Source organism: Chiloscyllium plagiosum, unplaced genomic scaffold (assembly GCF_037043375.1).
Source record: "Chiloscyllium plagiosum isolate Xiang-an unplaced genomic scaffold, Cpla_swu_hap1 HiC_scaffold_33, whole genome shotgun sequence".
Classification (NCBI taxonomy): Eukaryota; Metazoa; Chordata; class Chondrichthyes; order Orectolobiformes; family Hemiscylliidae; genus Chiloscyllium; species Chiloscyllium plagiosum.
In genome coordinates, this window is record NW_028270171.1 from 7,534,362 (window position 1) to 7,546,505 (window position 12,144).

At 44.1% G+C, this 12,144-nt stretch overlaps 1 protein-coding gene across 6 annotated transcripts in view; it reads right to left on the reverse strand.

Annotated features, from left to right (window-relative positions):
• LOC122542170 (liprin-alpha-3) overlaps window positions 1-12,144 on the reverse strand; it is a 143,136-nt gene that overhangs the window by 23,674 nt on the left and 107,318 nt on the right. For 4 of the 6 annotated variants that reach the window (XM_087978251.1, XM_087978252.1, XM_043679596.2 and 1 more), the window contains 6 exons: window positions 10,371-10,537; window positions 8,955-9,048; window positions 7,390-7,471; window positions 5,435-5,635; window positions 4,739-4,801; window positions 165-191 (listed from right to left, as the gene is read on the reverse strand). In XM_087978251.1, the coding sequence (XP_087834377.1) occupies window positions 165-191; window positions 4,739-4,801; window positions 5,435-5,635; window positions 7,390-7,471; window positions 8,955-9,048; window positions 10,371-10,537 (634 nt within the window). The remainder of the gene's footprint in view (window positions 1-164; window positions 192-4,738; window positions 4,802-5,434; window positions 5,636-7,389; window positions 7,472-8,954; window positions 9,049-10,370; window positions 10,538-12,144) is intronic. The other 2 variants (XM_087978253.1, XM_043679600.2) reach the window with 1 other exon arrangement.

Here is a 12,144-nt window from a genome sequence, read left to right on the forward strand (position 1 = left end):
TGCCACTGTGGGGTTAAGGTGAGGAGGCAGGACTGAGCCAATAGGGAGCTCAAACCCACTCTGCTGTGCACCGCAGTCCAGCCACCCAAGCAAGCTGCCCCCAAACCACAACATCTTAAACTAGATTTAAATAGATCACTTTAAAAGAAAACTGGAGAACCCACCTGGTCCCAGCTGATTTCCTTGGCCTCCTATCGTCGGAGAGGTTAAAGGTTAGTGAGGCAGGAGATGAAAGGATGCAAGAAAACAGTTAGTACAGTGTTAGCATGTACGTTAGTGCTACATTCCACAGGTGAAAGAGTTACCGAGTGGATTAAGGGGCACAGGGATCTGGAGGGGAAGTAGGATTGAAGTGGAAGATGTGGTCTGACTGAATGTTGCAGCAAACTTGAGGGACCGAGTGGCCTACATCTCCTCCAACTGATTTATATTTATAAGATGCAAAACAGGCCCAGATTAATGATTCAAAAAGCAAATTAATGCAGCAGTTCTGGCAGCATCTGTGGAGAGTTAACATTTTGAGTCCAACATGACTATGCTTTGGAACTGTTCTGAACAACAGTCACATTGGACTCAAAATATTAAATCTGTTTAGCGCTCCACAGATACTGCCAGACCTCCCGGGTTTCTCCAGCATTCTCCGTGTTTGGTCTCAGTTAGGACCTGCACTGTTAAGCTTCCACCATCTCACTGATACTTCCTTACATCTGTCGTGAACGTCGGTGGGAGTTTCTGGCCAGGATTACCTAACACAAAGAGCCAAGATGGTTCAGGTATTTATTTCCTTTTGGGATGATGTCAGTCTGGCACTGTCCATCTCAAGTTGAGTTGCATTATGTTGTTTTGAATACACTCGTACACCACATCAGCAAATGGGTTTGTATTTATTTAAAAATCTCTTTACCGTGGCCTCTGAATGACCCAATTGGGTGCTTTCAAAGTGTGGTCATGTTGTGATGTGGCCTGATTTGTTCACATCAAGATCCCACAAACAGAAATGTGATAAGGTGCCAAAGTCCTACCAGGCCATAAGGCTGCTCTCTCATTAGAGAGGGAAATGGATGGTGGTGGTTTAACCTGAGAGTCACCACTCCTCAGGTGAGGGGGCAGGTTGAGAAGAAGTGTCCTTCTGCTCATGCAGGAATTTCTAGGAATGTGATGAAGACCAGAGAATTTCATTTTTCTTGTGTGAGAGAGATGAGATTTGAGGGATAAATTGTCAGCCAGGACACTGGGGAGAACTCCCCTGCTCTTCTTTGAAATAATACTGTGTGTTAATGTATATCCACCCAAACTGGTACAGCAGATCTTGGTTTATAAGCTGACTCAAAAACTAGCACCTAAAGTAGTGTGGCACTCCCTCAGTACTGGGACTAGGCTTTGAAGCTGGGTTTTGGTGCGCAAGTCCTGGAGTGTGTCGTGAACCCAGAAACTGATGATTCCAGAGTGTGGAATCCACTGAACCATAGGGGTTTGAGATACAAAGGAAGAGTACAGGCCATTATGAATCCCCCTTCCCTTTCTCCCTTCAGTGAATGAGTGTGTTCTAATGATACTTAGCCCTGGTGTGACACTTCGAAGCTGCCCTCTTAATAAGTAGCATGAGCAAGTTACAAGATGGCTCACAATGTTTTCATTCTGTGGCCAGGAAATACAATAATTTTCTTCAACTTGTCATAAAATAATCCACAATAATTTCATCTTCACACCCACCAACCTCCTTCTATTATACGTTCCTGTGTCCCTATGGAAATTAACCATATAATCTTCGCAACTGTGAAATAATACTGTCACCATTAAATTAACTGAAACACCAAACAGCATCCCCAACTGGCTGTATGTCGTAATTACAGCGTGGCATGTTTACATAATTCAAAATGTGCGCTGAGAGTGTGGTGCTCGAAAGGCACACCAGGTCAGGCAGTATCCAAGGAGCAGGAGAATCGACGTTTTGGGCATTAGCCCTTCATTAGTGCACACAGGACTTAAAATGGAAAAATGCCAGAATAAGGACAGCACGTCAAATTTTAATCTTGGTCTAATTATCCTCTGCCTCCAATCTTAATTAATCTCTGGATCTTCACTCCAGAGAGATTGACAAATATTTAAAAACTTTCTTCAACAGAGGGGCTTATGCTTCTGTGGGTTTCGATCCTGGAATTTATTTTACCTTGTTTGGTACAGTCTTTGAGAAGTAAAGCTCAAGCAAAAAGATCTCACTGGAAAAACAGACTATTAGGCAATGATTTTCTTGCTCCTCGGATGCTGCCTGACCTGCTGTGCTTTTCCAGCACCACTCTAATCTAGACTCTGATTTCCAGCATCTGCAGTACCCACTTTTGCCTAATGCTTTCTTGGAGTACGAATGTGGTTGAATTGTTGAACAATTTATGAGAGAGGGAGGGAGAACAGAGTCCACCACGGACTTTAATGTAGAACAAAGGAACTGCATGATTTTCTGTTAGTAAAGAAGAGACAAGATTATGAGTTCCCAAATCATAGGAAGGGAAGCAGTAAAACATTGAATATCAATCACCATGGGCTCACATCCTTCTGCCCAAATCACTGCTCTCTTACTAAGCAGAAAGCACCACAGGGAGCGTGACTGAACGCCAGAGAAGGAACAAAAATAGACAAACTGCTAACAAAAGGAGACATGCAGTCAAAATCTTGGACATATCAGGACACAATCACAAGAATAACAAACATTTCAAATGGGAACAACAATTTATATTGAGGAAAGGGTACTGATTGGTTGGCAACTTGACTCTGATTGGTCAAACACTGCCATGGAAAAGACACCAAGGGTAGAATGGGCAAATTTAAACCAATGCCTGGTTTCCGAGAAGCCAGATGTCCACTAGTGAGTTAGCCACCGCAACAGAGCCATATTACTATTGTCCCTTTGGGGAACATCTCAAACACAATTATAATTTAGATTTATTCCCAATGAACTGAAACACACTGAAATGAAATATTTCTGAACCCTGAAAGCATTTGAGTGCAGTGCTCCTCCTATGTCAGATGGAACTGGCTCCTCCTCCTCATCATCTGGGTCATGGTAAAAGTTGCAACATCCGGAACAAATAATCAAATTCAAATCAAAAAGCACCACTGAGAGGGGAGATTCTGCCAAAGATTAAAAAGAGTATTGGATGATTTATTGGATAGAAGCAATGTGCAAGGATACAGGGAGAAACCAGGAGATCAGCACTTGGCAATGATGCTCACTTGAAGAACCAGTGCAGACAAGATGGGCTGAATTGCCTTCTATGGCATAACACTTCTGTGATTCGGTGAAACATCTTAAGAGGAAAGGTTGACGAGGCTCAGTCTGTTTTGTATGGTTCTAGAAAAATGGGAGGCGATCTTATTAAAATACAAGGTCATGAAAGGACTCGACCCAGGGGATGCTGTTTCCCTTTGGTGATGACAGGGGGCAGCAGTCTAGAACTAGGAAATACAGTTTAGAAATGAAGGGTCTCTCATTTAAGACCATAAGAAACAGGAGCAGAATTAGGCCATTCAGCATATCAAAAGTTTGCTTTATCATTCGTGCACAGCTGATAACCTTCTTAAAACCATTCTGCCTTCTTCCCATAACCTTTGATCCCCTTATCAATCAAGAACCTATCTCCCTCTGTCTTAAAGACACTTAATGACTTGGCCTCCACAGCTCACTGTGGAAATGAGTTTCACAGATTCACCACCCTCTGGCTGAATAATTCCTCCTCATCTCAGTTCTAAAGGGTTGTGCCTTCACTCTGAGGCTGTGTCCTCCGGTATTAGGCTGTCCTACTAATGGAAAGATCTTATCCACACCTTCTCTATCCAGGCCTCTCTAAGTTCCAATCAGATCCCCTTCACCCTTTTAAACTCAATCAAGTACAGTCCTCAACACGTTCCTCATATGACAGGCCCTTCATCCCAGGAATTATTCATGTATGCCTTTTCTGGACCCCCCTCCAATGCCAACACATCCTTCCTTAGATACAGGGCCCAAAACTGCTCACAATATTCCAAATACAGTCTGACCAGAGCCTATACAGCCTCAGCAGTACATTTCTGCTCTTGTATTCTAGCCCTATTTTAATGAATGTCAACATAGCATTTGTCTTACTTGCATGTTAACCTTAAGAGAATACTGAACCAGGACTCCCAACTCCCTTTGTGCTTCAGATTTCTGAAGCCTTTCCCCATTTAGAAACACTCTAAATTCTCTATTCTTCCTTCCAAAGTGCATAACCCCTCACTTTCCCACATTATATTCCATCTGTCACTTCTATGCCCACTCTTGTAGCCTGACCAAGTCCTTACGTAGCCTCTTCCACTTTCTCAACACTACCTGTTCCCCATCTTTGTGTTATTTGCAAACCTAGCACAATGCCCTCAGTTCCTTCATGCAAATCATTAACAAGACTTTTTCCTCCCAGAGGATGGTTAAGCTGTGAATCATCTTCCTCAGAGAGAGGTGAAGCTTAAACTGATGAGTCTATTCCAAGTTAGAGAGATTTTCCATTGACACGGCAGTCAAAATTTAAGGGGAGCAGGGGAGGGAAAATGGAGTTGAGACCATAGTTAAATCAGCTATGATTTTATCGAATAGCCTGCACCTAATTTTTACGCCGTTGTGAACGGACTTCCTGGCACCAGGTCCTTATGGAACAAATGGTTCTTCAATTAGCATGAGGCCATGTCCTCAAGGGCAAACAGAAATGTTGAGATGTTACCAACGCACCGTCTTTGTCGATGTTGTCAGGGTTTCCATCTCCTCGTGTGTTACCCAGACGTTGCCCGTGTTCTGGTCACAGAATCCAGGAATACCCAGTCGAATCAAAGGTCAGAAAAGGGAGCAACCGAGAGAGAGAGAGAGAAAACAAAATGGAGACACAGCTTCAGAAACTTCACAATGTCAAGAGACTGAGGTGTATGTAAACTTCTCCCTAAAGAGATATCTTGTCCACTGCTTTTTAAACTATGATGAGAGAAAGAGAGAGAGAGGGAGAAGGAAAGAGAGAGGAAAAGTAGGAAAGACAAAAGAAAGAAAGAAAGACATAAATAAAGCATGAAAGAAATAAAGAGAGAGAGAGGAAAAAAAGAGAGGAAAAGAAAAAAGATGGAGCCAAGATGAGAGAGAAGAACAATGACAGAGAAAAGGGGAATGAGAGAGAAAGGGGGCATAGAGTGAGGGGTTAACAGCACATATTAAGCATTAATTAAAGCAGAGGATCAATTGACGTAAAGGAAGGGCTTTGGAGAGTTGATTAATTGAACCAGGAGGGGGAATTATGAACTGAAATCTATACTTCGTTCTCTGTGCAAGGGACTGAGCAGCACAACTACAGAGAACAATCTGGAACAAAGCAAAGCGCACATTCCCGAGGAGCATTTGGGACTTAGGAAGTGATGGACAAAGTCAATAAAATCCCATTACCATTCGAGAGATGGTGGGTGCTGATGGACTGGTTAGTGACACCATTTCCTGGATGGCCAATCGCAGCTTCAATCGGTGCAGGGGGTTGCTGATTCCAATTTCGCGTTGGATCTCAGTGTCAGACAAAGCTGACATGATGGCTCCACTCTTCACATTGGCACGACAAGCTGCCACATACCATGCGGGCATCCCAACCCATAGCTAGACAGAAAGAAACACTTTCAATAAAATATTAGCGTATACCAACTGTTTATAGAAAATCCCACCACCCCAGGCTACAAACTGTTTCTTGGTCTGTGTTTATAATTTAGGGAACTCCCTTTTAGAATAGTGCTCTCTTCTTCTAAACTCACCCACAGGAGGATAGTCCTTTCCACGTCTATCTGGTCAAGACCATTCATGTCTCTCCTTCTCAATCTGTCTCCTCACCTGAGGTGTGGTGCCCCTCAGGTTAAACCATCACCAGACATCTCTCTCAAGGACTCTGGTGACTTTACCTTCCCACTTTTTTTTAAAAAAAAACTACATATGTCATCAATTTGAATGTCATGGGTCTTGAAAATCAGAGTCAAGCTGTTTAGGAGTAAAGTCCATTTTCACACGAAGAGCACTGAAAAACCGAGAATTCACTCCAAAAAGGTGCTGTGGTTGGAATTCAACTGAAATGTCCAAACGCAGAGTGGTAGACTTTTGTCAAGTGGTTTCAGAACCAAAGGGGAATTAAAATATAGTCTACTTGGATTAGCACAGCTCGAGTGGCTGAATGACCTGTTCCTGGCTTCATGAACTGGGAACTCCCCAGCATTTCAATCAGGACATGACTTGCTGACACTCAATCAAACTCCTGCAACCCCATCAGTGGCACTGGTGGAGCATCTTCACCAGGCTAGTCTGCAATGCAGCTCAGTACCACCTTCCCAAGGGCAATTAGGGATCAGCAATAAACACTGGACTTGTCAGTAACACCTACATCCCTAGAATGAACCCTGAACCCTGATTAGTAAGTTTGCAGATGACACCAAAATTGGTGGTGTAGTGGACAGCGAAGAAGATTATTTTAGAATACAATGGGACCTTGAACAGATGGGCTGAAGGGCTGGTGAATTTAATTTACACAAATTGAGGTGCTACATTTTGGAAAGGCAAATCAAGGCAGGACTTATACACTTAATGGTAAGGTCCTGAGGAGTGTTGCTGAACAAAGAGACCTTGGAGTGCAGATTCATAATTTCTTGAAAGTGGGGCCACAGGTAGGATAGTGAAGAAGGCATTTGATATGCTTTCCTTTGTTGGTCAGTGCATTGAGTATAGGAGTTGGGAGATCATGTCGCAACTGTACAGGACATGATTAGTCCACCTTTGGAATCTGTATTCAGTTCTGGTCTCCCTGCCAATAAGAAGGATATTGCGAAACTTGAAAGGGTTCAGAAAAGATTTACAAGAATGTTACCAGAGTTGGAGGGCTTGAGTTGTAGAGAGAGGCTGAAGGATGACGTTATAGAGATTTATAAAATCATGTGGGACATGTATAGGGTGAACAGCCAAGTTCTTTTCTCCAGGATAGGGGAAAGATTTAAAAGGGACCTAAGGGGCAACTTTTTCATGCAGTGGGTGGTGCGTGTATGGAATGAGCTGCCAAAGGAATAGTGGAGGCTGGTACAATTGCAATATTTAAAAGGCATCTGAATGGGTATATGAATAGGAAGGGTTTAGAAGGATATGGGCCAAATGCTGGTAAATGGGACTAGATCAGTCTAGGATATCTGGTCTGCATGGATGAGTTGGATCAAAGGGTCTGTTTCCGTGCTGTACAGCTCTACGACTTAAAGACAAGTGGAGCGGGATGGATGCGTGCTGACTGAGGTTCCATTCCAACTCTGAGTGCTCAGTTCCTCTCCTCAGCCTTCTCCTACTCTCGGAGAATGGACATGAAAATGGAAATGCCATGCTTTCACCTCGAGCCAAGCCACGACGGTGGGACCATCCCAGGAAGCAAATGGGAGACCCTGACGACACGCCTCCTCCAACAGTTCGTGCCTGGAAGACAAAAGATTTAATCATTCACCGAGAGCGCGTCCAAAAAAGAATTAAAGGCAAAAAGAGAACCTTGCAGAAAAAGGCTATTCAGCCCAGCTGGTCTGTGCTAGCATTTCTGTTTCACAAGGTCCTCCTTCCTCTATTTGATTGGTTTTGGTGCAGTTCTCTGATAACACATTCTTCACTTTAATGATCAACTTTGTGAAAATTTGCCCCTAATCAACTTTGGTTTGACATCTGAAGCTCCACTGCAATTATATTTCTTGAAAATTTAAATTTCACCCATGGCACACGTTAAGGCAAAAGTTATCCTTGTTTATCTTGATGGGGGAAGGAGGAAGAAATCTTGGATTCACTGGCATGTCTTTAAATTAGTGACTTTCTTACATTTGACTGAGGGGGGAGATAGGAGCTGGGTTTGACACTGAGGAAGATGGCATGCATGACAGTCGGCACTCCTGACTTATTGTGCTCAAGTCTCTGGAACGGGAGGGTTTTTTTTCCTTTTATTCTTTCCTGGGCATCACTGGCAAGATCAACATTTTTGTTGCCTGTTCCTAAATGCCTATGAACTATTAAAGCTAATTCAGAAAGCAATTAAAGGGGGCAACCCCAGTGCTGAAAGTCTGGAGTCACGTGGAGGTCAGACAGGTAAAGGGACATTAGTGAACTAAAATGACACTAATAACAACTGATGATTGTTGTCACAGTTCCCATCATTGAGATAGCTTTACATTCCAGATTTATTCATTTAAATTCTACAGCTGCTGTGATGGGGATTGTACGCATTTCCCCCATCTGTGAATCTGCTGATTAGCCCAGTGACATTGGCATTGTGCCAGCATCTCAGCCTGCTGATAACCCACTACCTTCTAACTTAATGGCATGTGAGAGCTACTGACTGAGAAAAGGCATTCTTGAAAGTAAATTAATTAAATCTCAGGCTGGGCTTCGGATGTGTTACTGAGTTCTATATCAAAAGGAATGCTTTAAAAAAGGTGATTTTTTTATTAGTAGTCAAAGCTTCATAGATGTAAATGCAGACATGTCGCTCCCCCCGCCGCAGCATTTAATATGGACAAGGTGTGGCATTATGAGCAGGTTTGATGATAGTACTAAACTCAACCACTTCACACAGGACAGAGGAGAGAGAAGGGGGAGGATCTGTAATCAGTGTACCATAACAAACACAAAGATGTATTTTAATGGGGTAGAACAGTAACAAATTCATTTTCAAAGGATATTATCTCATAAATTGGAATAGAATTGCTGACAGGCACAAGAATTACAAATTGGAGAATCAAAGGCTTAATATCACTGATTTACACACTGCTGTCAGTAGCTGAGAGAAACTAGGAACTGGAGTCTAACACTCCCGGAGTCACACTGCCCAGAGACCGGGTCTCTGTGTACCAGACTGTATGAGTATGAGTGAACAAGAGGAATCTAATTTCCCAACAGTACGAGTCAGGCACACACTTACTTTTTCTTATTTCTCCGGTCCTTGTCCACTGGTCCTCCCAATTTCGAGAGTCCCATGGGGTCTTGAGAAGACATCTCTGTATCTGGCGTTCCAGCTGAAGAAGAGGTAAAACACAATGCATTAGCATCCTGCATCTGGAGTATAGAGAGAGGGCGAGAGACACAAGCCAAGAGCTACCTTTATATTCACACACACACACACACACCTCTCAGCTGCTGGGCTCCAGTGCACATCCAAACTGTTCCACTCTCTGTTCAGAAAATGAGTGGCTGACCCAAGTTGGATGAGACATATCCCACAATAAACACATAGTTCCAGCTGCTTCACAGAATGAGAGAACCAAGAAGATTACAGCACTGGGGGCCATTCATTGCATCACATTTGAGCTGATCCATTTACCCTTGCCAAAGCAAGGATCTCCCTCTGCTTAGTTTGAGAGTTGAGTTCCAATGATCTGTGCTGTAGTCCCTCCATGATTTTGTTCCCCTTCTCCTCTCTCACATCCTGTAACCATAAGGCCCTTCCCCACTTACTGGAACCCTCCTCCTCTCCCTCCCTCACTGTAACCCCCCCTCGCCTTGCTGAAACTCCCCATCACCTTGCTGGAACCTCCATTCCCCTCCTGGAACACTCCCTCCCTCTGTGGCACCTCCCCTCCCCTCTCTGGAACCATCCTCCCCCTGCTGGGGCCTCGGTCCCTTCACTGGGACCCTCCCCTTCACCCTTGTAACCCATTGCCTCTCTGGACCTCTCTCCCCTCACTGGGACCCTCCCCTGCACCCTGGTAACCCCTCGCCTCCCTGGGACTCCCTCCCCTCACTGGGACCTTCTTCCACTGACTGGGACACTCCTACCCTTACTATCTCCTCACTTTGAGATCTGTGTTCATCCTGCCCTGTTGGACATCTTTCAACCTCTCTAAACCTCCATCCCGACCTGCCCAATGACTGAGGCTTCAGTTCCAAAATGGCCTCTCCTGTACAAACTTCTCCTTTAAGACATTGTTTAAAACCTCTCTCCTTGACCCAACTCTTGGTCACCTGACCCATTACATCCTGATGGGACTAGGTATCAATTTTTGCTCATCAACAAATTTAGTTTATAAAGCGCCACAAATGTAACAAATCGTCCCAGGGCGATCTTGTAAGTATTATAAATGCAGTTCATCTGTGAACCCTGACCCGCAGCAACACAGTTGATTCACTTATTTATTCTTCCTGGGACGTGGACATGGCTGACAAGATTGACAATGCTGTTGAAACAATTGGCTTGCTGGGGCATTTCAGAGGGTGGTTAAGAATCAACCCCCATTCTCAGAGTCTGGAGTCACACTTACACCAGACTGGATAAGGATGCACATAACCCATGACTCAGTAAAGGAGAAAATAAATAGAACAACAAGAGTATGAAACCCACCTTGTGAAGAAGGCTCCCGGACACCGTGTCCAATTCGTCCTTTCTCTTTTTTGCCAAACAGCCGGCCAATGGATGACTTGATGCTCTTCTTCTTGGGAACTTTGTTTAGTGAGTCTTGGCTGCTGTTACTGCTGCTGCTCCCAAGACCATCTTGAAGACCTGACAAACTGACAGAGCCATATAAATATTAACAAACTCAGCCTTTCATAGAAAACTGGAGAAATAGTAGGCCATTCGGCCCCTCCAAGTCTGCTCTACCTTTCAATATGATCATCCAACTCAATCCCCTGTTCCTGCTTTCTCTGTATACCCTTGGGTCCCTTTAACCATAAGCTGAAAATGTGTTGCTGGAAAAGCGCAGCAGGCCAGGCAGCATCCAAGGAGCAGGAGAATCGACGTTTCGGGCATGAGCCCTTCCTCAGGATTCCTGAAGAAGGGCTCATGCCCGAAACGTCGATTCTCCTGTTCCTTGGATGCTGCCTGACCTGCTGTGTTTTTCCAGCAACACATTTTCAGCTCTGATCTCCAGCATCTGCAGTCCTCACTTTTTTCCCTTTAAGCCTAAGAACTGTATCCAACTCCTTCAAAACATTCAATGTTTTGACCTCGCTTTTCTGTAGCAGAGAATGCAACAGGCTCACAGCTCTCTGTGTGAAGCCATTTCTCTTCATCTCAAGTCTAAATGGCCAACCAGCTATCCTTAGGCTGTCAGCCCTGGTTCTGGACTCAAATGACAGTCATTGCGATCATCCTTCCCAACGAAAGGAAGGTCATTGAGGAACATTCTCAATGATCTCCGTCATTGGAAACATCTTTCCTGCATTTATACTGTCTACTCCTTTTGGAATTTTATAGTTTTTAATGAGATCACCCCTTCATTCTTCCAAACTCTAGTCCTAACTGATCCAGTGTCTTCATACGTCAGTGCACCATCCCAGGAATCTGTCTATTAAATCTCCACTGTACCCCCTCCATCGCCAGAACATCCTTCCTCAGGTAGGAAGACCACAACTGTACACTGACAGAACCACTCTCTACTAACACTAATTCAGCCCCATGCCCTTCATCTCAGCAGCCGTAGAAACACCCCACAAAATTTCAAAGCCGCCCACAACCCAGTGCCCTGGATATTATTTATCCATCAACCAACAATGCAGTTGTATCACACGGGAGCTTGCTGTGCACAAATTGGCTGCCAAGTTTCCTACAGTGACTGTACTTCAAAAAGTATTTCTTATGCCATTCCAATGGTTGGTAAACGCACCATATAATTGTGAGTTTCAGACAGTCTTGTGGTGTAACGATAGTGTCCCTACCTCTGGGTCAGAAAATTCAATTCCCACTTGTTCCAGAAGGTACATCGAAACAGGTTGATTAAAATAACTAGAATCACAATTCTATCATTATTTTCTTTCTGAAGTGTTCAGTCTTTGTTTTTATTGTCACTCTTCCTCTGCTCCTGAAGGTTTGAGTCTTACTGAGGTTCTGTGGGGGCCTCAGCCAATGCATGCACTCTACAGCTCTCGCCTTTCACCTACACCACATCTACCCCATCAAAATCCCCTTCACAACTTTCAACACTCTATCAGGTCACCCTTCTGCCCCTCTCTTCCAGGGTAAAGGGCCCTAGTCTGCTCAGTCTTTCACTTACAATCTTGTCCTTGTGTTCACATTCCTATCCCAGGCACGCTGCAATGCTCCAGTGAAGCATAACACAAGCTGGAGGAACATCACCTTATTTTCCACTTAGAGACTTTACAGTCTTTGAGACTCA